The 26,588-nt window shown below is 45.5% G+C and overlaps 3 protein-coding genes across 5 annotated transcripts; 2 read left to right on the top strand and 1 right to left on the bottom strand.

The window, feature by feature from the left end:
- The first annotated feature begins 12,444 nt into the window (after nucleotides 1-12,444).
- LOC123148968 (cell surface glycoprotein 1) lies at nucleotides 12,445-18,800 on the top strand. Its single transcript, XM_044568504.1, has 5 exons — nucleotides 12,445-12,836; nucleotides 13,871-13,967; nucleotides 14,072-14,115; nucleotides 14,246-14,335; nucleotides 14,971-18,800. Exons 1-5 carry the CDS (start codon nucleotides 12,696-12,698, stop codon nucleotides 18,403-18,405), a joined length of 3,807 nt encoding a protein of 1,268 aa, XP_044424439.1. The 5' UTR covers nucleotides 12,445-12,695; the 3' UTR covers nucleotides 18,406-18,800.
- Nucleotides 18,801-18,896: 96 nt separating this feature from the next.
- Nucleotides 18,897-23,142, top strand: LOC123148969 (DNA polymerase lambda). Of its 3 annotated transcripts, none has more exons than XM_044568505.1 (14): nucleotides 18,897-19,135; nucleotides 19,224-19,373; nucleotides 19,605-19,958; nucleotides 20,315-20,408; nucleotides 20,490-20,620; nucleotides 20,854-21,009; nucleotides 21,092-21,271; nucleotides 21,363-21,416; nucleotides 21,533-21,621; nucleotides 21,966-22,056; nucleotides 22,230-22,310; nucleotides 22,452-22,519; nucleotides 22,612-22,696; nucleotides 22,787-23,142. In XM_044568505.1, the coding sequence occupies exons 1-14, from the start codon at nucleotides 19,028-19,030 to the stop codon at nucleotides 22,883-22,885; spliced, it is 1,740 nt and encodes a 579-aa protein (XP_044424440.1). In that variant the 5' UTR covers nucleotides 18,897-19,027; the 3' UTR covers nucleotides 22,886-23,142. The 3 variants fall into 3 exon arrangements, with proteins under 3 accessions (XP_044424440.1, XP_044424442.1, XP_044424441.1); XM_044568507.1 differs by having other exon boundaries at nucleotides 18,899-19,135; nucleotides 20,490-20,624; nucleotides 20,969-21,009; XM_044568506.1 differs by having other exon boundaries at nucleotides 18,906-19,135; nucleotides 20,947-21,009.
- A 137-nt stretch (nucleotides 23,143-23,279) lies between these two features.
- On the bottom strand, nucleotides 23,280-25,264 carry LOC123148967 (uncharacterized protein YuxK). Its single transcript, XM_044568502.1, has 3 exons — nucleotides 24,927-25,264; nucleotides 24,583-24,750; nucleotides 23,280-23,810 (listed from the first exon to the last, which is right to left on the bottom strand). Exons 1-3 carry the CDS (start codon nucleotides 25,174-25,176, stop codon nucleotides 23,581-23,583), a joined length of 648 nt encoding a protein of 215 aa, XP_044424437.1. The 5' UTR covers nucleotides 25,177-25,264; the 3' UTR covers nucleotides 23,280-23,580.
- Nucleotides 25,265-26,588: the final 1,324 nt, after the last annotated feature.

Below are 26,588 nucleotides of genomic sequence, written 5' to 3'. Positions count from 1 at the left end.
TGATCCTGGACTTCATTGACTTATGGCACAAGGACCCCAACACACCTCTGCCTGAGCTGAACCTCACTCCTGGTCAAAGTCATGTACTGACTCACTTCATTGATGAAGAAAAATGGAAATTTGAATAGGGAAGGAGGGTGAAGGAAGCGCAGTACAAGAAAGAGCGCTTTCTGAAGCAAAATGTTCTGAAGCTTTCACCTGAAGAACTTGTTGCTCTTCAATCTGAGATCAAGAAACTGAGTGATGAATTTGATCGCTACTATGCTAACTAGCTTGGAGCCAAAGTCAGATTTATAAAGATAACTGAACAGTTCACTTCCAATGTTGCAGCCCCATCGCAACCAGAAAATCCTCAGGCTGAAGCATCTGCTCAGCCTAATGAAGAAAATGCTAGAACTGCTGATGATACTCATGCTGCTGAAGAAAACGCTAGTACCAGGGCTGATGACTACATTCCAGCCGTTGAAGAAATTGCCAGGGCAACCACTAGTGTTGTGCCTGAAGAATATGAAGAAGTTAGGGCAACTGCATCAGTTGTGCCTGAAGATCTTGAACCAAATTCCTCTGCTCCTCCTGTGCCTACACCAACTCCAATCCTTCCATCTACATCAGATGTGAAGAAGACCAAGGTTGCAGAGCATGCAGCTGTGAAGAAAAGGAAGGTATCAACTGCATCAGATTCTTCAGCTCCGAAGAAGATGAAGCCGCTGACCAGCTCGTTTGAAAATCCAATTGATGTTGTTCCTATCTCATCCATGCCATCAAAGGACCTTGTACCTTTTGATGAAGAATACGTGATACCAAGCGGATACGATGACGACATTCCTTTTGTTGCTTCTTCAGAGCAGTTGGATGAAGAAATTGAAGCGGATGCAATCCCTTCAACCCCAATAGTCTCATCGCCCATGCCTCAGTTTACTGCTGAAGAGGCCGGCGTTGAAGAATTGAATGAAGAAGAGGATGTGGACATTGGATGCACAACTCCAGTGTTGAACGATGACTTTTGGGAAAGTCAGCACCCCAATTCTCTTCTGTTCACACCCCTCCAACAAATTCCTCAGTCCCATGTCACTACTGAAGTACAAATGGGATCTGAAGAACCTCGTGCCACTCCGTCTGTACAAGAAGAGATTCCAACCACTAGTGCTGAAGAAAATTTTAATGAAGAATTGAAGACCCAGGCTGCTACTGAAGAAGAACCTGACATTCCTCAGCCTGTGGATCCTGAGATTGTGATTCCTGAGGTGGTGATGCAATTGACCGATACCCCTCAGCCCAAGCCAAAGGACCCCTTCTCGAAGAAGCAAAAATTCAAGACTGATGACTTCTTCGGCGAGCATGTATTCTTCACGGACTACAATCCTTATGACTCGGCTCGTCTTAGGAGGAAGCGCTTCTGGACTGCCAGCCAAGCCAATTTCTATTCTTCACTGCTCTTCAACAAGGATAAAGTCTTCTACCACGAGCATATTCCTCACGTGGACATGGAATCACTGCCTTGCTTCTCTCCTGTCCTTAGTGTGCTTCATGATGCAGGCCTCCTCAACTTTTGCTCTGACATTGTTGATTGGAATGAAGAGCTTATTCTTCAGTTCTACGCAACACTGCACATCACAGGTGATGCTGATGATATCAACACTTGGGTATTGGATTGGATGACCGATAACACTCACTATAAAGCACCAGCCTCTGAATTACTTCATGCCCTGCCCATCAGTCCACCCCTTGAAGGAGCCTGTTGCCTGTACCAGGAGCCTGAACTCACTACCCATTACATGCAAGTGTTAATGAAGCCCCTGAAGCCCGGTCAAGCCCCAAGGACCAAATTCCTCGTGAAGGAATTGCTATATGTGCCCAGAACAGTCTATCGCATTCTGACAAGGACAATGAGTCCTATCAAAGGCCACGACTCGTCTGATGAGGAAATTGTTGGCATCATGAAGAATCTGCTATTCAACATCATACATGGCATTCCTGTCGATTATCATGATTTCTTCATGAGGACTCTGGCCAATGTTGCACTCTCTCCGTTTGAGTTGAAGCCTTATGCTCCTTGGATTATGAGATTCCTCGGAACAAGGTCTTCACTAAACTACAAGGCTGACTTTTAGAATCACCTCAGCTACCTGCCCCCAATTGAAGTCCTCAAGCAGACATATTCCTCGGTTGATGAAAAGGGCAAGGCAACTGCTATCATTGATGAAGGCATTCGTCCATTGGATGGTCAGTTTCGCAAAGCTCCATCTTATTCCACCAATGATGACTCTGCCACTCATGATTCTGCTGCAAATGCATCCAAGCCAAATCCTCAAGCCACAGCTCCCAGGGTGATGACTGACCGTGAGCTGCTTCTTAGTCTTCACCAGAAGGTGGATCGAAACCATAAATGGGTTAAGCGTCAGTTTGGTTCTCTTCTTCACAACATGATTGCCACACATAATGCAGTGAAGAAAAACCATTACTACTTCCATGAAGTTTTCGGTCGCACCTGGGCTATCTTATGACATCAGTATGGTGAAAAAGATCTGAAGCAAATGGGTCTCAAGGAGAACTTTGATTGGTCTGCACCTCCAGCGAAGAAATTCAAGAAGGTCAAAGTTCCTTCCCTGGTGTCCAGATCATATTCTTCATCCTGCGACACCGACGAGTATGAAGACTTGGACGACACTGCGGCAGGCCCTACAACAACAAACGACCCCAACAACGCTGGCGCTCCTCCATCAACTTGATATTCCTCGGGGGCGCTAGTCCTCATTTTTTGATCCTTTTGGTCATTCGATGACAAAGGGGAGAAATTTGAGTTAGTCTTCAAGCGGGTCTACTTATATGGGCGTTTTTTCTAAGTTACAACTCTTGTTCTTTTGAAGACTTTGCTGGATCGAGTTGTAAACTTAAACTCTATGGTAGTCTGATACTTTTGCTGAGTTTTTCTGCATGCTTATTCCTCATTAATGTTAATGCACACATGCTGAATTACATCAGTCACCATATTTCATCATGCATCTCAAATTCTTCATATTTTATGTTAAATGCGTGTATGAATTACAAGATATAGGGGGAGATCTCCATGATTCTACTCTTCAAGTGTGCATTGCTTCAAAAGCAAATTCCTCATTATGCACATCTTTAGGGGGAGTTCTTCTATAACTTGCAATCAAATTCCTCAATGTCAGTATTTACATTCATATGTTTATCCCCGTTGAAAACTTAACCTATATTGTCATCAATCACAAAAAAGGGGGAGATTATAAGTGCATCTAGTGCCCCTTAGTGGTTTTGGTGTATTGAAGACTTATAGGTTAAGGGACTGATGCGTTTGTGAGTGTACACAGGTCTATAAGTCTATGAGGAGTTTGATATTTACAGAGAAAGTTGACCCCTAAAAATGAAGTTCTTCGACTGAAGACTTTGGATTTCTGAAGACTTTGAAAGTGAAGAAATTGGTGTAATCCTGAAGACTTGGTATTCATTCGAGGAACATGAAGCATGAAGACTTTTGTTTTCGTAGTTTCTTTTTCTCTTTCTTGAGTCATAGGAAACACCGTACTGTTAAAGGGGGTCGAGGAAATACTAAGGAAAAATTTCCATGTGATGCTCAACTCAAATCCTACACCTACCAATCCCTTCAAGTGAAGCCATTGGAAATCTCATAAAGCTCAGTCAATTTCTTCAGTGACAGAGATGAAGTTCTTCTTGTCTCTGAGGAATTTGTTCTGACTGAGGAGTTAGGAATTCGCCAGCGCGGATTGCCTGCACAATGAGGAACATGATAGCCCTGAGGAATTTGCTACTCAAAATTCCGACCGTTGCTGTGCTATGCGCTAGCTGTCCCAAAATATCTACCCACCTAACGGTCATATCATTGAAGGGCATTTATGTCTTATCATGTCGGGCTGCTCCCTAGGCTATAAATATCCGCCCCCTACAACCACTAGCTGGTTGGCTGCTCCGAGAAAAACTGACACTTGTCATTTGAGAGCATCCCATCCTCCGAGGACTTTGAGTGAAAATCATCAAGTGAGGAAAACCCAAACCCAAACACCTACAAACCCAAAATGATTGAGCATCACTGAAGAGATTGATCCTGCCCGGATCTGGCGCTTGTTACCTTTGAAGACTGTGCATCTTCCAGACGGTTAGGCGTCATGGTCTAGAGCATCCAAGAGGAAAGTGTGGATCGCCGAGTGACCGAGTCTGTGAAGGTTTGGAAGTCACCTGAAGACTTACCACGAGTGATTGGGCGAGGTCTGTGTGACCTTAGCTCAAGGGGAATACGGTGAGGACTGAGTGTCCTGAGCTACGTGTTCAGGACTGAGTGTCCGGGACTGTGTGTCCTCAGGTTTAAATACCTAGCCGCCCTAACCAGACGTACAATGGTCACAGTAGTTGGAATTGGTCTACCAAATCATTGTCTTCACCAAGCTACCTGGTTCCATTTCCTCAACCCTTCCATTTCCTCATTTCTGTGTTGTGTGCTTGTTCATATCTGTTTGAAGACTTTGACTGAAGTCTTTCTCCATTTCCTCAGCTCAATTTCTTCAGTTTATCCGTCTTCATTCTGTTTATCCTGTGTTTACGCTTTCTGTACTCTGTGCTTGTTTTCATTTCATCATGAAGACCATGCTTATGTTCTGTTATGTTTACATCTGAGTACTTATTCCACTGCAAGTAGTTCTTCACTCAGGAATTTCCTCACCCTGGAATTCCTCAGTGAAGAATTCATAAAAATCGCCTATTCACCCCCCCTCTAGTCGATATAACGCACTTTCATTGACCATATCACATCACAGCATGCCCTGCAAAAACAAATTAGACGTCCTCTACTTTGTTGTTGCAAGTTTTACGTGGCTGCTACGGGCTTCTAGTAAGAACCGTTCTTACATACGCATCAAAACCACAACGGTGATTTATCAAGTTTGCTGTTTTAACCTTCAACAAGGACCAGCCGCAGTCAAATTCAATTCAACTAAAGTTGGAGAAACAGACACCCGCCAGCCACCTTTATGCAAAACTAGTTGCATGTCTATCGGTAGAACCGATCTCATGAACGTGGTCATGTAAGGTTGGTCCGGGCCGCTTCATCCAACAATACCATCGAATCAAAATAAGACATTAGTGTTAAGCAGTATGTCGATCACCGCCCACAACTCTTTGTGTTCTACTCGTGCATATCATCTACGCATAGACCTGGCTCGGATGCCACTATTGGGAAATGTAGCATGCAATTTCAAAAAGTTTCCTACGCTCATGTAAGATCTATCTAGGAGATGCATAGCAACGAGAGGGGGAGAGCATCTTCATACCCTTGAAGATCGCAAAGCGGAAGCGTTTATCAATGCGATTGATGTAGTCGTACACCTTCACGATCGGTCCCGATCAAGTACCGAACATACGGCACCTCCGCGCTCAGCACACGTTCAGCTCGATGATGTCCTCGCCTTCTTGATCCAGCAAGACGGGCGAAGTAGTAGATGAGTTTCGGCAGCATGACGGCGTGGTGACAGTGTTGGTGAAGAACAATCTCTGGAGGGCTTCGCCAAGCACAACGGAAACTATGATGGAGGATAAACTAGAGGGGACGGGGTTGCCGGCACACGGGCTTGGTGATTCTTGATGTGTTCCAGGTGCTAGCCCTGCCCCTCTATTTATATGTTGCCCCTCTATTTATACGTTGAGCCCTGGGGTCGAAACTTGGAGTAAAAGCCTCCTCAAAGTCGGTTTTACCCGCAAGGAAGAGTCCTTCTCGGACTTCCAGGACCAGATGCCACGGTCCTTGGTGTCTGGCCCAGACTCCATGGGCCTCGCCGCCTGGCCCAGGGCCATACGCTAGGGTCTCCGGCGTTTGGCCCCCTGGCCTCCGCAAAACTCCTTTTGCATCGACCTAAAGCCTCGTGGGCTTTACCCCTTGGCCGAACCATATCATCCTATATATCAATCTTTACCTCCGGACCATTCCAGAGCTCCTTGTCATGTCTGTGATCTTATCCAGGAATCCGAACAACATTCGGTCACCAACATACATAACTCATATAGTACTATATCGTCAACGAACGTTAAGCGTGCGGACCCTACAGGTTCGAGAACTATGTAGACATGATCGAGACACCTCTCTGGCCAATAACCAATAGCGGAACCTAGATGCTCATATTGGGTCCTACATATTCTACGAAGATCTTTATCGGTCGAACCTTATGACAACATACGTAATTCTCTTTGTCTATCGGTATGTTACTTGCCCGAGATTTGATCGTTGGTTTCTTCATACCTAGTTCAATCTCGTTACCGGCAAGTCTCTTTACTCGTTCCGTAATGCATCATCCCGTAACTAACTCATTAGTTACATTGCTTGCGAGGCTTATTATGATGTGCATTACCGAGAGGGCCCAGAGATACCTCTCCGATACTCAGAGTGACAAATCTAATCTCGATCTATGACAACCCAACAAACACCTTCGGAGATACCTGTAGAGCATCTTTATAGTCACCCAGTTACGCTATGACATTTGATAGCACACAAGGTATTCCTCCCGTATCCGGGAGTTCCATAATCTCATAGTCAAAGGAATATGTATATGACATGAAGAAAGCAATAGCAATAAAACTGAACGATCAATATGCTAAGCTAACGGATGGGTCTTATCATTCACATCATTCTCCTAATGATGTGATCCCGTTCATCAAATGACAACACATGTCTATGGTTAGGAAACTTAACCATCTTTGATTAACGAGCTAGTCTAGTACTGGCTTACTAGGGACACGGTGTTTTGTCTATGTATCCACACATGTATCAAGTTTCCGGTTAATACAATTCTAGCATGAATAACAGACATTTATCATGATATAAGGAAATAAAATAACAACTTTATTATTGCCTCTAGGGCATATTTCCTTCATGCGCATGACACATCCTTGATAGATAATTATGTAAATTTATTGACACAAATTAGGACTTCATTGAAAGTAGTTTTTCGATGTAGTATTTAGGCAAGATAGCCTTGGTATTAGGCATTATAATCTATGGAGATAGTAGTTACTAACATGGCTTAGCCAAAATATATATTGACAAGATACTAAAGTTGTTTGGTATGAAAAAGCTGAGGTCACATAAAAAGAGTTCTAAGTAAGAATTAGTATCATGAAATATTGATGAGAAAAATAAACACTTGAGGTTTCATTCAGACCTGCATTTTGAAATTAATCATGTATTTCATGGTATGTAAACAACCAGATATGTCCTGTACGGTAAATTTGGATGTCACGGTTGCGAGGGGGCATCGATTCCTCCTTCACGTCCTTTGTGTGGGGGGTGTGTGGCTTCTCCTTCATGCGAAGCACGGTTTGGATGCCACAATTGTGTTGGGGGATGCGTGGCTTCTCCTTCATGCGGAGCATGATTTGGATGTCGCGGTTGTGTTGGGGGGGGGACGCCGTCTCCTCCTCCATGTGGCAGAGAGGCGACACCAGCTCTTGCTGGACGCGGTAGCACAATGGGGAGTGCAGCTCCTCCTTGACGGCAGGCGGCAGCGAGGGGGCATTAGGCCATGTTTCTGGAGCAACTGTTATGTCAGCAACTCGATCTGATGGACGAACTCCTCGCCCGTCCCCGCGGCCTATGAGAGGGGGTGCGACTGCTGACGGAGCGGATGATGATGATGATCTCCTCCTTGTCGGGGGAGCCGACAGCCGTGGAACCCGAGGACCTCGAAGAGCAATGACGACAACGCCAAGATTCGTCGCCATCGTTGCTGCCTGTCGATACAAAGAAGTACAACTTGGGCATGGTGTGGATGAGGAGAGGAGGAGTTTGGAGAAGCAGTTGAACGCGAAGGTGTGGATGTGGACGTTGTTGGAGCATGTATTGAATAGGCACAACCAAGCCAGGTGAACGGACGGTCAACCCGCTTCAATGCGACGCAGCGTCCGAGGTTGGTTTCTCGGGACGACACGCCCGCTTTAAAGCATCGACACCCATCTAGTTGCGTCAGGCCTACCGTCCGGTCACATCACGCGGCATCAATTCACAAGAGCGAGTTGAAAAATAAACTTCACAAGAGCTAGTTGTTCTGCTTTGGTAAGGCCAAAGAAGAGCAAGACACATATAGACAATTGTTTGGGTGTGAATTAGGTTCTTTGCCCTTCAGTTATTTGGGCACACCGATTCATCACTGTAAGTTATCTAATAAAGAATGGAAGTGCATTGAAGATCGAATTGAAAACAGTCTTAGTTGCTAGAAGGGCAAGCTAATGTCTTATGGAGGTCGGCTAGTGCTGATCAACTCAGTACTTACTAGTATGTCTATGTTCCTACTATCTTTCTTCGAGGTACCGAAAGGGGTGCGGAAGAGACTTGATTTCTTTCGATCTCGATTTTTCTGGTAGTCAAATGAGGCCAGGAAGAAGTATCGTCTCGCACGATGGGATATTTTATGCCGACCCAAAGACCAAGGGGGTCTCAGTATTGAAAACCTAGAAATTAAGAATAAATGTCTTATGAGTAAATGTCTCTACATGTTAGAGACAGAGCCAGAGAGTATGTGGGCACAGATACTATGCAATAAGTATCTACAGTCGAAAATGCTAGCCCAGGTCACCGTGAGGCCAACTGACTCGCCATTCTGGAAGGGACTCATGCGAACGAAAGATTTGTTCTTTCGTAGGGTCAAATTCTTGGTTGGCAATGAGATGTCAACAAGATTTTGGGAGAATACGTGGTTAGGGGAGACACCACTAGCCATACAATACCCCATCCTATATAACATTGTTCAACGTAAGGAGGATTACGTAGGCACAATATTTCAATCGAATCCCTTGAATATTCAGTTTAGACGTGCGTTAGTTGGTGAGCGATGGAATGCCTGGATGCACTTGGTTCGGAGATTGATAGATGTTCAGTTATCCGACCAACCCGATTCGATGCACTAGAATTTAGCTAGAAATGGGGTGTTTATGGTGAAATCTTTTTACATGGATTTAATTAATCCTGGCCCAATCTCGAGATCGTTACATATTTGGAAGGTTAAGGTTCCCTTGCGCATTAAAATCTTTATGTGGTTCGTACACAAGCAAGTGATACTCACCAAAGATAACTTAGTAAAGAGGTGGTCGGTAGGTAGTTCCCGTTGTTATTTTTGTGATCATCATGAAACAATACAACACTTGTTCATAGAGTGCCCACTCGCGAAATTGCTTTGGAGAACAATCCATATAGCCTTTAACATTACTCCTCCAGTTAACATTGAATCGCTATTTGGGACGTGGTTAGCTGGGGTTGATCATATTACTGCGGCTCGTATTCAGATTGAAATATGTGCGCTTATATGGGCTATATGGAATTGCAGGAATGATATGATTTTTAATAGACAACATACTTTAACTTTCTCGCATGTCATTTTCAGAGCTACCGCATGGATCCGTACGTGGTCCTTACTCACTCTTACGGACTCCAGGGAGCCTTTGGTTACTGGGTGCAAGCAGTGCGAGATGGTAGCACGGGCTATGTTCAATAGGTTCGGATGATGGTCGCATAATAGGATATGAGTCTAGGGAGTTTGTCCTTTACATTGTCATACCGGTTGCGATTTTGAGCATTCACTTTTCTTTTACTTTTTGCTCCGCTTACGAGCTGTAATACTTTTATGACTTTGTGCTACTTTGAGACTAAGAGCATCTCCAGCCGCGCCCCCAACAGGCCCCCAGGCCACTTTTTCGGCGCCGGCGCCGAAAAAACGCTCCAGTCGCGCCCCCAGGACGCTGAAATCTGCCGATTCGTCCCTTTTTTGGCCCGGCGATCGCAGGCCGAACCCGACGCACTGGGGGGCACTCGGGGGCTTCGGCGCAAGAGAAAAGCACGGCTGGCCCACACCATCAGGCAAAAAGTCAAGTTTTTCTTCCTCGGCTCGCCTCCCACCCCCCGCGCGCTCGGCCGCCAACAGCTGTATCCCGGCGCCGCCCACCGCCCTTCACCGCTAGATAGCCAATCCCAGCCAAAAAAGAGCAGAGGTTCGCCGAGGCATCCCCTCCACCAGCAACTGAGCGTTTTTCACGCTGTTTCTGACCGCGGAGGGACGGTTTAGCGGCGGGTACACGCCCACCGGGGCGCAAGGTGTTCGGCGATTTGCCTGCCTCGGTGATGGACTTGGACGACGAGGAAGCGCTCGCCGTGCTGCTAGAGGAGGAAGCCGAGGCCGACGTCCAGGAGAGGAACATCTCATGGTCCTCGCCGCCCTGCTGGCGAGCAATGAAAAGCCGCGACGAGGTGGCTCGGCGCCGAGGCGGATCAAAGCAAAGAACCGGCATCGTCTTGAAGGCTACTGCATGCTCTACTCCGACTACTTCGCCGACGCTCCACTGCACGGCGACAAAACATTTCGGCGTCGTTATCGGATGAGCCGAAAGCTTTCCCCGGGATTGTGAATTCCATCCGGGAGTTTGACAACTACTTCAAGTGCAAGAAGGATTGCACCGGCAAACTTGGATTCACCTCGATCCAGAAGTGCACGACAACGATGAGGATGCTTGCATACGGAGCTCCCAGTTATTCACTCGATGGCTATGGGCGCATGGCCGAGTCCACCATCATTGAGTGTTTCTACAAGTTCTGTCGGGCAGTGATGGCAGTGTTTGGACCACAATACTTGCGAACACCCAATGCGAAAGACACTGCTCGGATCCTAGCACAGAATGCAGCAAGAGGATTTCCTGGGATGCTTGGAAGCATCAACTGCATGCATTGGAAATGGAAGAACTGCCCATTTGCTTGGCAGGGGATGTACAAAGGCGCCAAAGGCGGTTGCAGTGTGGTACTTGAGGCGGTGGCCACATAGGATCTTTGGATTTGGCACACCTTCTCTGGTATGCCAGGAACTCACAGTGACATCAACGTGCTGCAGTGTTCCCCTGTCTCTGCCAAGCTTGTTGAAGGTCATTCTCCTCCGGTGAACTTCGAGGTCAATGAGCGGCACTACAACAAGGGGTACTACCTAGCTGATGGCATCTATCCGAGATGGTCTACATTTGTGAAGACTATCTCAAACGTTGTGCTAGGAGGCAAGAAGTCCCACTTTGCCAAGGTGCATGAGGCTTGCAGAAAGGATGTCGAGCGGGCTTTTGGTGTGCTCCAATCTCGATTTGCTGTTGTCCGCTACCCTGCTCAGACCTGGTCGAAAGATCAAATATGGGAGATCATGACTTGCTGTGTCACCTTCCACAACATGATCATCAAGAGCGAGCAGGAAGAGCCAGTGTTTGACACTTAACCATACTACAGGCAGGGTCCTCTAGCCGAAGTTGATCACCAGGTACCGGCAACCTGGACTGCCTACCTCAGTATGCGTCAGGAGATCCGAGACCCACAGGTGCATCATCAACTGCAGCAGGATCTGGTGGAGCACCTATGGAGGCTCAAGGGCGACGCGGGCTCGACGTGTGATGAAATATGAGTTTTTATTTGTTGAATTATATAATTTGTATTGAACTATTTGTTGTTGCACTATTTTGTTGAACTATTTGATTTTCTGTGATGAACTATGTGATAAAAAATATTTATGTTGATAATTGAACGCCGAGCCATGCCAAATATGGGCTGATTCTCGCCCATACGAGGCCTTTATTTGCCGAAAGTGGGTCGAAAACTGGGCCAATCTCGACGCCTGAGGGGCGACCTGAGGGCGACGACTGGATGCCCAACCGCCCCCAGCGCCGATTGTATCACCGGCTCGCCCCCCAGGGAGCAATTTTTATGCCTCCTAGGAAGGCAACGACTGGAGATGCTTTAAGATGGTTGCATGCATCGTTCCGATGCAGAGACCGAGGGCAAACCTTCTTTTCCAAAAAAAGAAAGAAATGCGGCATCAATTCAGCCCCTGCTGCTCCGGGCCAGCATGAATGCGGCGCGGAAATATTGCTCATATTACCGGCCTAAGAGCAGCTACAACGGGGACGCTTAGACTGGGCGCTAGGATCAAATCCCCAGTAGTTAAGCCTAATATCCCGGCCGTTTTTTCCTATTCCCGGCTAAGCCCAGGATTCAGGCTAGCGTCGACGCTACTTCTGGCCCTAGGCGCTAGCCCGTTTTTTCTTTCGAGGTATGACACAGAGTGCGTCCTGTTAAGCACCTGTACCTTGTCATTGCCGTTGGAGGACTGGATGCTAACACCGCTGCTACATGATTTTTCTTTTCTTGTATTTCCTTAAGCGCCCATGCAAGCGCCTAGGCATTGAACATGCCCTAAAGGCACATATTATTCCTAGAGGAAAAACAAGCATAAATGTTTTTTTCTTTGTGCTCAATCATCATCATCAACGCCGCACGACACACGCCCGAATGGCCGGATGGATATGCAGCAGCGTGGAGTGGTGGGCGTAGCAAATCCCTCTCCCTTTTGACGAAAGTAGGAGCGCACACCGCACCAACTCCGCTGCTGCGTGCGCTGCCGCTCGTTATTCTCTGCTCTCTGCCAAGCCTCCCCCTCCCCCCTCTCCTCCCTCCGCAGCTCTGAGCTGTGCTGCCGCCGCTTTCACCTCCACTAATCATCATCCCCATCGTTGCCTCCTTTCTCCTCTCCTCTCCCTCCCTCCCTCCCCCCGATCCTTCCTCCTCCCACACGCACCTAGCCATCGCGAGGCGGCGAGAAGAGCGGGACGCGGGGGCTGCGCTGGTCAGCGACGGGGAGGCGGACGGGGAGGGGGAGGGGATGGCGGCGGCGTGGGGCGGCACCACGCAGAAGTGCGCCTCCTGCGGCAAGAAGGTGTACCCCGTCGAGGAGCTCGCCGCCGACGGCCGCGCCTACCACCGCCCCTGCTTCCGCTGCCACCACTGCAAGAGCACCCTCCAGGTCAATTCCCTCCCCCCTTGACCAGAATGAATCATGCGAGCCAACTAGAGTTCCACTGTTCAGATGATGGTACAAATAAAGTGCTAGTACTAAAGTAGGACGGACGCTATGATTTATAAGATGCTTGCATGCTTACCCCCCGTGATTCGGGCTATTATTGCGAGCTTTATGGGAGGTAAGTACTAGTAATGCGTACCTGGGCATCATTAGCTTGCTTATGATTGTCTGTCCCTGTTCAAATTGTTCAGTTGAATGATGCGTTGGTTAGTGCTTGTACTTGCTGTGTGGGTTTCTCCTTCTCAACCACAGCCAGTTATGAAGTTAGGCTGCGTGTTCATGTCAACCGCAACGATTTTGTCCATTTCACATCCTGCAGGTTGTTCAGCAGGGAGTGGTAATGAGTGCCACGCGGTTTAAGGCATCTCTAACGGCATTCCTTTTCTTCTAGAATAAAAGACATGATGTTATATTATGCATTTAACTTTATTCGAGGAGTCCATCTTCGTTGCACAATGTGTCATACTATTTAGTATGATTAGTTCTCTGTACTTGCCTTTCCTTAAAGAAACGGGCAAGACAGCATAGCACATGCAGTTCAGTGATGATTTGCCCATGGGTGGAGTGGACCCCTTGAGCCCTGATCTGTTTTATGATCCCTGTAATTCTCTTTTAGTGGCATAAAAGCAGTTTATAGCTATGATAAAGATGTAGCCAGTTGACATGATGAACTACCGATAAAGCCAAAGACAAATTTAAGTTCATATGCGCTCTTAGTCCTAGATTGGAAATGGGCTCCTTGCATTATTGAATATTCCTTCGGACCACATGCTTGACATAGTCTATACTCTATTATTTGAGAACTTAATTGTTTTGCTGAAAGCAGAAATGCTCGCATTAAATCTTTTATGCTACATCATATTACTTGGCACTGGTACCATGTTTTCCTGTTTGTGGCTAAAGCTACATCTTTGAAACATAAAAGTAAAGTAACATTTTAACTAAACCTTTTCTTTTCTTTCTTGTTTGTTCTGCAGTTTAGCAATTATTCTTCCATCGAAGGTGTCCTGTACTGCAAACCTCACTATGACCAGATATTAAAATCAACTGGCAGTTTGGAAAAAAGTTTTGAAGGTACTGAAGGCAACACTTGATCATTCGCACTCAGATGTCTTTATTTTCAGGATTATTTTGTCATACTATTCTCTAAATTTGGGAGCAATTCCGTATTATGTCAGGTGTGACAAGATCAGCTAAATCAGAAAAATCAAATGGACCCAAGGTATTGAGCTTCTGTAGGACACGCCTTTTGTGTGGTTGAAGCATATTCGTAGTATTGAAATTGTTTGTCTTATGTTGCGATATACACAACAGTATGTCCATTTCCTCCTTGATATTTTTCCAAAATGCAGGGCCAGCAAAACAGCAGATTCTCTAGTATGTTTGTTGGCACGCAAGACAAGTGCGTAGTTTGTAACAAGACTGTGTACCCTCTTGAAAAGGTCAGTATTATTTAATCTTTGGCTGCTACTTTAATGCACATTAAACCATCAACTGCCCAGAAAAATAAGTATTCTGTGTATTTGGTTCTCTCTATAATGGCCGGAGTTACTGTGTCTGTAAGTTGTACAGAAGAATTGTCGTTTGTCCTGTCATCTTGCTAAAATTTTCATAATTCATGACAAGACTAGTTTCATGGCAATTGCAAATGTAATAAAACGTGTCATGTTTATTATTAGAATTACGATCTGGCAGATTCCCACATCTAATGCAGTTCTCTAATCCCACTTGCAAGTACTCCCTCTGTAAACCTTATATTAGTTTACGGAGGGAGTAGCAGGGAGGAAAAAAGAACTAATCAATATCTCGCCCACGAGCCAAATCATTTTTTTTTTGGTGAAGAGATGTTATACCAATCCAATAGTATGTGTTGGGTCTTTAACGCCTTCTTATAACATAGTGCACAGCTGCAGAAGTGACATCTAATTATCATCAGCATCTATGGCAGATCCAATAAATGCCTATAATGTTTGCATTTTTAGCAATATTTTTTCTTTGAATGTCTTTCCTTTCTCATTCTATCACTTCCTGTATTTACCTTATTGAACTTGTTTTTGATTCAACTAATTTCTTTCAGGTTGATCTTAACGGGGGCGCGTATCATAAATCATGCTTCCGTTGCACCCATGGTGGTTGTACACTCAGCCCATCCAACAATGTCACGCATGAAGGCAAACTTTATTGCAAGACCCACCATTCTCAGTTGTTTATGGTCAAGGGAAACTTCAGTCAGTTCGAGGAGAACACTGTAAATGCAAAAGTGGCTGTCGAGAAACTACCAGAAACTGGAGAAGCCACCAACAAGCCAGGTCAAGGTGATGAAATCGGTGAGAAGACCTCAGAAAATGAGCTCACAGCTGACAAACCATCCCAAAATGATGTTGCAGCTGAAAACCCATTGCAGAGTAGCATTGATGTTCCTAAACCATCAGAAAGCACAGTCGAGAAGTCAGCAGAAAGTGAAAGTGTTACTGAGAGTGAGTCAAAGAGTCCTGTAGTTAACAATAAGCCATTTGAAAGCAGTGCCGAGAAGCCACATCAGAGCAGTGTGGTTGATACTAAGCCATCAGGAAGCAGTGCGGCCATAAGAAAACCATGGCAACGCAGTCTTCCCACAAATAAGCCGTCAGTGATTAGTGCATCAACTGAAAAGCCATCACCGAGCGATGCAGCCATTGAGAAGCCGTCATCCAGTAATGGGTCTAATGGGAAACCGTCGGACAGCAGCACAGGGGTAAAAAAGTCATGGCAGCACAGTGTAGCTACTGAGAACCCACAGCAGAGCATGTTACCATCGGATAAGCCAGCATCAACCAGTGCAGATGATGTGAAGCCATCAGAAAGCGGCAAAGTGGTCAAAAAAACATGGCAACGCCCTGTGGTTGCTGAGAACCAGAAACAAAACAGTGGACCAACCGAGAAGCCGTCACCGACGAGTGACACAAAGCCATTAGATAGGAGCACAACAATTAAAAGACCATGGGGCCGCAGAATAGCCAGTGAGAAATCTCTGCAGAGCAGTGAGGTTGATATGAAACCAGTGGAAACCAGTACAGTGGTTACTGTTCTACAGCAGCCCAGTGAGGAACCTCCACAAACCGATGCAGCTGTGCTACAGCAGCCCAGTGAGGAACCTCAACAAACTAATGCAGCTGTGCTACAGCAGCCCAGTGAGGAACCTCAACAAACTAATGCAGATGATGTGAAGCCTTCGGAGGACACTGCAGTAGTAGTGAAAAAGCCATGGCAATTCAACACGAGAACCGAGAAGCAACCCCAGAGTAGTGTAGTTGATGCAAAGAAAACTGAAAGTACTGGAGCGATCAAACGGCAGTGGAAGCGTAACACGCCGTTTGAGAAGCCATCACAAAGCAGTGCAGCAGCAGCTGTGACAACAACACAAAGCAATGTGACCGTCACGAAGCCAGCCCCGAGCAACATGGCTGTGAAGAAGTCATGGCAAAGAAGTACAACTCCAAAAAATCTGGCAGCGAGTGATATGGCTACCAATAAAGCATTGCAAACCAAGGCAGTGATCGAGAAGCCATCACAAGAAAGTTCTCAAGAGAAACCATTACAAGAAAAGACACCTCAAGTCACTGTGATCACCAAGAAGCGATCGGAAGAAAGTTCTCAAGAGAAGCCATCTCAAGAAAAGGCACCTCAAACTGCTGCGATCATCGAGAAGCCATCACAAGAAAGTTCTCAAGAGAAGCCATCTGAGGCAAAGACACCTCAAATTGCTGCAACCGCCGAGAAGCCATCACAAGGAAGTTCTCAAGAAAAGGCACCTCGAAAAGCTTCGATCACCGGGAAGCCATCACAAGAAAGTTCTCAAGAGAAGCCATTACAAATGAATGAATCTTCCAAGGAGCAACTTCAGACTGAAGATATTGTTGAGAAACAACTTCAAAGTGAAGATATTGCTGATGCTACACCACAAAGGGACCTGATGACACAAGATGATGTCTCCCTCAAGAAGATACCAGAGCCTCAAATTGATGCCTCTTCTGCCGAACTGACGAAGGATCCATCAGAGCAAGATGGGGCTGCATCTGGTGAGAACTTGTCAGAGTCTCAAAGTAAGCTAACTGTTGAGCAGACGTTGGAATCCCAAGACGCTGTGGTTCCTCAAGAGGCAACTGACCAGATAATGGAATCTAAAAATGATGCAGGCATTGAGCAGTCATCAGAATCTCAAAGTGTTGCACCGGCAGAGGTTCCAGTGGAGCAACCATTGCAACAACAAAAAGATGCATCTACAGAGCAGCCATTGGAATCTCAGCATGAAGCAGATGACAAGGATCAAACAGAGCCTAGTAGTGATGCAATTGCTGAGGAGTCATTGCAGCTTCAATTTGACACAGCTGCCGTGAAGTTATCAGAACCACAAACAGATGCAACTGCTGATCAGTCGGCTGAGCAGCTACCAGAACCTCAAAGTGACGCATCAGTGGAGGAACCAGTAGTCCATCAAAGTAACGTGTCTACTGAGAAGCTATCTGAGTCTCAAGGTGATGCAGCTGCTGTTGAATCATCCGGACAGCCATCAGAGCCTGAGGAGCGATCAGAACGTCAAATGGATGCAGCTCCTCATAATTTAACTGATCAGCCATTGGAACCTCAAAAGGATGTATCTATTGAGAAGCCACTCGAAACTGAGACTAACGTTGTTACTGATAATCCATCAGAAAGTAGCTTAGCTACTGAAACACTGCCTGAAAGCACTCCAAAGATCAGCACTGCCACCGAGGAACCTGCACAGCGTGAAATTTCTGATGAGACACTGCCTCAAAGCATTGCATTAGATACAACACCAGAAAGCGCCACATCTGTCGAAGAACCCACATATGTCGGTGAGGCCATCGTTGAGATATCAGAGGACAGCTCAGCTCCCGAGAAGCCATCAGAGGATGCCGTTACTCCTGAGAAGCCATCAGATGAAGGTGATGTAGGTGTGGAGCCAGCAGAAGACAATGCAGCTCTTAAGAATCCTTCGGAGGAAGATGAGGTGAGTGCTGAGCCATCAAACAACACAGTGGATCTCGAGAAGCCATCAGAGGAAAAAGATGATGCTATGAAGCCAGTAGAGGACAGCGTGGCTCTTGAGAAACCAACCGCTGACAAACCTTCAGAGGAAGACAAGGTGGGTGCTGAGCCATCAGACGAGAGAGTGGATCTTGATAAGCCATCAGAGGACAGCATGGCTGTTGAGGAGCCAGTCACCGACAAACCATCAGTGGAAGATGAAGCCAGTGCTGAGCCATCAAACGACAGAACAGATATCGAGAAACCATCGGAGGAGAAAGAAGACGCCACTGTGAAGTCATCAGAGGATATCACGTCTCTTGAGAAGCCAGTCACTGACAAACCTTCAGAGGAAGAGGAAGAAGGCGCAGCCAGCGAGAAGCCGTCGCACGACGATGCTGTCATCGAGGCGCCATCGCACGACGACATGGACTCGGCCACCGACAAACCCTCACCAGCCACAGAGACAAACACATCAGCCTGAGCTCACCGGGACAGTGGTTAGCCGAGCACAGACATCCCTGTTAGTGAGCTTCAGTAAACAGTTTTTAACCGGGAGAAGGATCGATACTACCGTTGTTTGATAGTTTTGCGTGCCATTTTTATTTGTTTTTGTCTGTACAATGCTTGAGTTGTAAAATTTGAGGGAGAAAAGAGAGAAGGATAGGGAGGGTATTTACTTGGTTTACTCACTCACAAGCAATAAGCCCCTCCCCACATTAGGAGGAGGGCAGCATTGTGGCCTTTTACCTTTCTACGACAGATATTTCTGTTGGTGTGGTTTGGTTTGTTGCTCATATTTTTGTTGTATATCAGATGATGTACATGACAGTTTGGTTCAGATTTGTTTGTGCTTGCTGAACCTGAGCTGTTTCAGAATTGCTTTGCCTGTGTGCTATGGCTAGATAGATAGATATTTGAGTGTTTGCTCTGTCCTGTGGTCGAAGACTCGAAGCTCAGCAGCAATGTATGCCCTCATGCAGATGTGCTGTGGCCAGATAGATATTCAGAACAACCTTCCATAAGGAAAAAGTGCTAGAACAACCTAAAACCTCAAAACCCCAGCGGCGACGGAGGGAGGGAGGGAGGGAGCGAGGAGAGCTCCGATGGCGCCGAAGCGGAAGCCGGCGGAGCCGCCGAGGGACGCCGAGGGGATATTCCGCGGCGTCTCCGCCTTCTTCGTGCCCCACGGCGTGCAGTCCCGCCGCCTCGAGGTCGCCGCTTCTCCCCCCCTTCCGCCGCCCCTCCGATTCGCCTTCCATTCTTGCTTAGGTTTTTTTGGATTGCGGCGGGCCCTCGCAGGTGTGGAAGCAGAAGCTGGTGCAGATGGGGGGCCGGCTCGAGAAGAAGGACGCCGACGCCAAGGGCGCCAGGATCAACCACGTGCTCGCCGCCGACGCCAAGGCGCTGCTCCGGGAGCTCACCGCCGACTGGCTCCACCGTTTCCAGGGGGTAATACTAGCCGCTCTCTCCGGCCCCCTTCGGCTCCGTATAACCCTAGTCTCTCCACTCTCTCCTATGCGCAATCGTGCATCTGCATTGAGCTGTGAAAGTTTTGCTATTAGTCCTTTGGGGCACTTGCCAAAGTAATGTGGGTGTCAAATATCCCTGCTAGTATGGGAAGCCTTCTGAGAGGCTGCAGCGAGTGCCTGTATTCACCCGAGCATTGGATTTTCATCGCAGAGTGTTGTGTCCTTCGATTGGCTGGAGGAATGCCTCAAGTCTGGCGAGAGGCTGCCCGAGCACAAGTTCACCATCAACTACGAAGAGGAATTTAAACCCAAAAAGGCAGCTGGTGCCGGAGGTACAGGCGCGTCCAATCCCGCGAAGAGGAGCAAAATGTCATCCGAGGATCCTGAGAATCACAAAGGAACTGGTGGACAGGGTGTGAAGAAAGAGCTAGCTACCGGAGAGCATCAAGACGCCAGTACACATGTGCATGATGGTTCTGGTGTCCAAAAGGGGCCTGGCCAGCTTGCACATAGCCAGACTAGCTCTGGGGATACCAAGGACACCGTAGGGTCTCTTGATATTGAGGTATAAGCATGACCTGATAAACCAATGTGCCTGAACCATCTTTTCTCTAAAGCTTAAATTAGCTTATTTTGACACACATATTCTTCTATAGTTTGTCAAAGTTTATACACGGTGAGCCATCAAAAAAGAAGAATATTATTTCTAATGAACTTTGAGCTATAGATTGTACTTATGTCTGTTGAATAATTGGAATTCAACCCTGTTGCCCATTGGCAAGCAACTTTATATCTAATCAAGTTTTCATCCATGGAGTGTGCAAACTTGAAAGTCTTCACTTCTCAGTTCTGGGCTTTATCTCATTTTGGCATAGATGGGGTTTTCTGCTTTGCATGCTAATTCATTAGTCATACAACCAGGAAGCTTCTTCTGGGGAACCCACAACATATGCTCCACCAGACCTCAACAGGAACATCACTGAGATTTTCGGAAAACTTATCAACATATATAGAGGTAAAGGACATTGACACATTGTACAAAGTAATGTTCTCATCATTTTGTTGATTGTTGTGAAATTTTATGTTTCTCTTGAAGCCATGGGAGATGACCGGAGATCATTTAGCTATTACAAGGCCATTCCCGTAATTGAGAAACTGCCATTCAAAATAGAAAGTGGCGACCAAGTTAAAAACCTCCCCACCATTGGGAAATCTTTGAAAGACCATGTATGTATGTCTCATTCTATCATTTTTCTTGCTGTTTGTTGGTGATTGCTAGTGTAGTGCGCAACTCTTTCAACATTTTAACAAGCCGTCAAGTGTATTTTGGACTCCAATGTAAAAGAAACTAATACTCCTTCCTGTTTCATAATAATATGATGGGCTTAATTTCTTTGTCTTTTTTACTGGAAAGAACTGTTGCCATTTTTCGCTGATAGCATAAAACCTAAAGGTGCCAGATGATGCTGAACAGTTGTAGTATGGGCCAAATGGAATTTGAACATAGAAGTTCCAAGAAAAGATTGATTTTGCATTCATCATTTGATTCACAGATTAATGAAATAGTGACAACAGGGAAGCTTTCCAAACTGGAACACTTTGAGAATGATGAAAAGGTAACCTAATTATGAGCTAGGACTACATTCTTAAGCATTATTCAATTGCATGTCCTGATAATAGATTTGCATAATTTTGAAGGTACGGACTGTCAGCCTATTCGGTGAAGTTTGGGGTGTTGGTCCTGCAACTGCTCTTAAGTTATATGATAAAGGACACCGTACTCTTGATGACCTTCGGAAAGATGACTCACTTACATATGCTCAAAGGACTGGCTTAAAATTCTTTGATGATATCAGACAAAGAATCCCTCGGCATGAGGTATGTAATTCGTGGACTTGTTTTCCATTAGTTAATAGATTTTTGACTCAGCCATGCAACACAGCTCACATTACATTCTTTTCTTCTCTAGGTCAGTGAGATGGAGAAGCTTTTGCAAGATGTTGGGAAGGATATCTTGCCTGGAGTGAGTTACAGAGACCATTTTGAGGAACTATTTGTGCAGAACACACATAAGCTGTTAAGGCCAATCAATTTCCTATGGTTATTTCTAAATTCGTCATGTGTGATTATTATTTGAAGGTGATAATTGTATGCGGAGGATCATACAGACGTGGAAAATCATCTTGCGGCGACATGGATATTGTAATTACTCATGATGATGGTAAAAGGTATACTTCAAAGCATGTGCAACCAGGTTTAGAACCGGACAGACCTTGTCTAATGATTTTATATTTACATATCGGGAGAATGTATGCTACTATGGTCTACTCAGTGTAAGCTATAATATTCTATTGAATTCAACACTAGCTAGGAAAATAAAAAAAGAGGATAAGACAGAACCTCACAATCAGTCTGAGGAGCAGTTTAGTTATACAACATTGTTATCTCATTCTTGTAACTTGCAAGTTTAGATTGATGACATATTCTCCGCTATAAGGATGGCAATTCGTATTTATGCAATTACAGTTTGGTAGTACAAGAAGTTGTGATTCGACTCTACAATTCTTTGCAGTCATGTAGGTTTCCTGCCGAAGTTTGTTCAGAGGCTGAAGGACATTAATTTTTTAAGGGAGGATCTTATCTTCAGCATAAACAGTATTGAGGTATGTAGCCACCAGTTCCACAGAATTTGGGAAGATATATTATATGGAAGAGATAGCATATAAGTAATAATCCGAAAAAACAATGTGGTGATAAAAAAGTAAAAAGTTATAGTATCTGATAAGGTCTTTTCTAAACTTCCTGAAGAAGTGTGTTAAGAAGGTCTGAAATGCAGGGAACTGACAGCGGGGTTGACACATATTTCGGTCTTTGCACATATCCTGGACGTGAGCTGCGGCATCGCATTGATCTCAAGGTATGGAGCGCTTCCACTATTCCAGTAGGGATACATTCAGTTATATTGACGTTTTTATTCTTCAGTTAGCACGATTTGTTTCTTTTGGAACTGAAAACCATAATTCATTTTGTATCGCTGTCTGCCTTTTGGTGTTGGCAGGTATACCCAAGGAACAGGTATGCATCCGGGCTGCTAGCCTGGACTGGAAATGATGTTCTAAATCGACGGTATAAATTCGAGCTCTATGCATACGTCATGCCATGGTTATGAAAATCCGACTTTATTCTTTTGGAATAACTTGTACAATTACAACGTGCAGATTGAGAATACTAGCAGAATCCAAGGGCTACGTGCTTGATGACACTGGTTTGTATCTTGCTACACAGAGCAGTGGTGGAAAGCGCGTAAGCACACACACTTGTTCGTCGGTCATTACAATTCTGTCTTCCTTCATTTCTCTGTCGGCATTTCATCGTTTATCGTGAATTTCACAGGCGGGGAGATCAGAAGCTATAGTTAACTGCCACGAGGAGAAGGATGTGTTCGACACACTCGGGTTCCCGTACTTGGAGCCTCATGAACGAAATCTATAGCTCTGAAGAAGAATGTAGCTTTCCCAGACCTGTGTAGTTTTGTTCTCCTTTGTACCACAGGCCCACTGGTAGCTGTTTCCAAACCTGTGTGCAGCAAACGTAGATTTGCGGGATCGTATATATTTTGTTGTTCTGTGTTGTATTGTAGATCAGTAGCTGGAATGTTCGTCGTGGCACATGAATCTAGGGACAAGTCTGTAACTATTTTGTTATACACAACCGCTTTGCCTTCACAATGGACACTTGTGATTTCTCTTTGTGAGACATGGTTTTCTGCAACTACATGGCCATATAAGATGGTGCTTTTCTGGAATTTAACAAGAAAGAAATGCATTTCAAAGTACTTAATACAGAGTAAAGTTGCAGGCAAAATGTCACAAGCACATCGTGAGAATGTTGACAAGCCCAGGGCATTTGAAAGCCTGTTGCACTGTAAGATAATCCAGATCCAAAAACTATCCCCTTCCTTGGAAGTTAACCGGATCTAAAAGTTAGCACGCAAAGTGGGAACATCTGACCGATGTTGCGATATATGCTGCATTCCAGCCAGCACTTTTAGCTACTTACTGAAAACGGAGCTCAAGTTCCAGGCTTCAAGTCAAACTAACCACAATCACCTACATAATTGTGAAGATTACTTACATCTCCTCTACCTACACCTACCGAGAAGCAAACAGCGGCAGCAACAGCTGTGATCAATAAGAACTGTTGCTGGGACCGCCACCGAGCATTTCCTCCCTGTCGATGAAACGCTCGAGAAGCTCCCGGTCCTTGATCACCAGGCACTTGTCATCTTTGCCGAACCAGTCGTACCGATTCCTTGCAATGTAATCGTAGGCTGCGTCACGCAGTGGGACGGGGATGATCAGCAAGGAGCTCAGCGCCGAGTAGGGAAGAGGCAGGTATGATGCAACTTTCAGCGCAGCTGCAAGCCAAAAATGTTAAGAATGTTCAGTGCCATGACAACCAAGAGATCAACTGCCATGGAATAATTGTACTCGAATTGTTTTTGCTGAACTGAGTATGTTTTTCAGTTCAGTGCAGTAATATCCCACATAGCTCTTGTTTATAATTTGCAACAAGCATATGGAAATCTGAAACTATTTGTATACTTTCAGATTTCCGATGCCTCAAGGACTGATTAAACTACAAAATAAATTAATTAAGTATTTACATATCTCAAATTTTACACAATTGCAACAACAGTTTAACACTGCAATAACGTTTGGTTGACCAAGGGATGGGCCAAACAATAGCATAAATAAGTTCAGCAAAACAAGCTGAAGTATAGATGGGTTCAATGATAGGTAAGGTGCTTCCCTATCCTTCACAAGCCTATCGAAAGATTAATTCTGCAAGTGCCCTGACTCATAAGAAACAACAAGGGCAAGGTAATTGGCTCCTAATTCATTAGATATGACAAATACTACCATATTTCATACTCTACTAGTAGATAACTGAAATAGAAACCAACTCTAAGGATTCAAGTGGACTCGTGTTAGCATTCTGCAGAAAATGACAGGAATTCACCCTTAAAGCAAGAATTCCATCTCAGGTGAAGCTACCTGCTACTATTCTCAGCACCGAAAAATGAAAACACCTCAGCATCACATTGCTAGTAACCTGTCAGAAAAATCTTGACAGGACACACTTACCAAGAAAAGCCTGCTCTGAATCTGAAGGAGGAGGATACTAACCAGTGGAGCCCTCGTAGTAGGCCTCAGGGCCCTCGATGAAGAGAACGCGGCGGAGCACGTCCTCCCGGTCCATGCCCACCAGCCTCAGGTACGGCTCCGCGGCCTTGGACTGCAGGCAGCAGAACCTGATCTTGGCGTGCTTGTCCGTCCTGAACACCCACTTCACCCCTGCATTGCAAAAACCGCGAACAGTTCAACATCACAAGCGATTCCCAGGCGCAGCAAAGCAGTACCGTCGAACGCGAATCGCTCGGCCCAAATCAGGCCACGGTTCGAGCCCAAATGGTGCCCAGGAATGAGGAATCGAGGAGCGTGTGTCCTAGGTCTGGGCCGCGTGCGCTCACCGCGGTGGCAGAGGTGGCAGACGCCGTCGTAGATGAGCACGCGCGGCTGCAGGACGGTGGGCACGGTGGCCGCGACGGCGGCGGCCCCGACCCCGGCCGGCACGGGCGGCCCGAGGGGCCGCGGCGCGTCCTCGTCGACGACGATGTCGGTGGCGGCGGCGGCGGCGCCCGCCGACGCGCGGCCGCCGAGGCCGGCGAGCGACGGGGCGAGGCGGGGGCGGAGGCGGGCGACGAGGGTGCGGGCGAGCATTTTTTTTTTCTTCCTTTACTCCCTCGCGGCGAGGTGGCGGTTCTGCACAGGTCTGGGTTTCCCTTTCTTGTTCCTTCCCCTCTGCTTCAGGTTGCTGAACACTTTCTCTTCTGTTTTTTTTTCTCACCGTCCCCTTTTCAACGCTGACCGCGGATCCCCGGGGCTGCTTCGCTTGGAGAGCAAGTCGAATGTGGTGGGCCTTTTCCTTTCTGTCCTTTTTATGCATTTTTTTATTATTCTCTGGTCTTAAATGTAAGTCTTCACGTGAACTTGAATTTTTTTTGGAATAACTCGACTTTGGGGTTTTTTTAAGAGGTAAATACACCAGGAGTCATAGAACTTGCACGTGACGGTCAGTTTGGTGCACAAAGTTATAAAATACGTGTTTCTGGTCATCAAACTTGCACAAACGTTCATATACGGTCGCATTCCATGTATGCAGATGTATCTATGGCCTATGTGGCATACCAGCATGGCCAGGGCCCACTGTAAGCCCACCACGCATGGTAGATCTGTAGGCTTTTTCTATATTTATGTATTATGCACCTATTTTTTAAATTATTAAGCCCCTAAAATAAAATTTTTTTTTATTTACGTATAAAGCCCCTAAAATAAAATGGAAAAATAAGGGATGGTTCGGTTACAAACTAGGAACGTGTCCTTACTAGGCTTGGGTTAACAACCGCCAAACCAATGACCATTCATGTCTAGATATCACGAATAGTTTTTATATCATATAAACACGGCCGAAAAATCAATTTTGCAAGAAATGTAACCCCAAAAAAGGGAGCACCATGGCTCGACTATGTGACCTCATGGTCAACGTTAACTAAGATTACCACCGGGCTTCGACAACACAACATATCAAATGGGACAAATATTTTTCATGTTGTTATTCCTTCTTGTTCTATGTAAGAAAAAAAATTATATTATTGTGTTTGTGATATTTAATAAATGTTTATGTGTTACAAAAAAAGGTGTGTGACATTTAAAAAAAGTAAACATTGTAAACCACATTTGCGTAATTAAAAATGATACGTTGCATTTTAAAAATGTTCATGCATTCCAAAAAAACTGGTCATGACAATTTTTAAATGCCTATACGATGTATAAAACAGTTTGTGTAGCTTTAAAATGTTTCGCACCATCCGAAAATGTTAAAAACATAGTTGAAAAAAGTTTCAAAACTTTTCAAAACTTGTATTTGAAAAAAATGCCAATCATACACTTAAAAAGTATTAAGCATATATTTTTTAAATACTCCAAACATAGATGTATACTGGAGTATTTAAAATATATGTGTATCAAAACATAGATGTATACTGGAGTATTTAAAACATCAAAACATATATGTATCACATGGAGTATATGTTTCAATACACATAAGTTTCAAAACTTGTATTTGAAAAAAT

This window comes from Triticum aestivum, chromosome 7A, assembly GCF_018294505.1.
Source record: "Triticum aestivum cultivar Chinese Spring chromosome 7A, IWGSC CS RefSeq v2.1, whole genome shotgun sequence".
Classification (NCBI taxonomy): Eukaryota; Viridiplantae; Streptophyta; class Magnoliopsida; order Poales; family Poaceae; genus Triticum; species Triticum aestivum.
The sequence above is the reverse complement of the archived record's forward strand: the minus strand, read 5'-3'. Positions and strand labels throughout refer to the sequence as shown.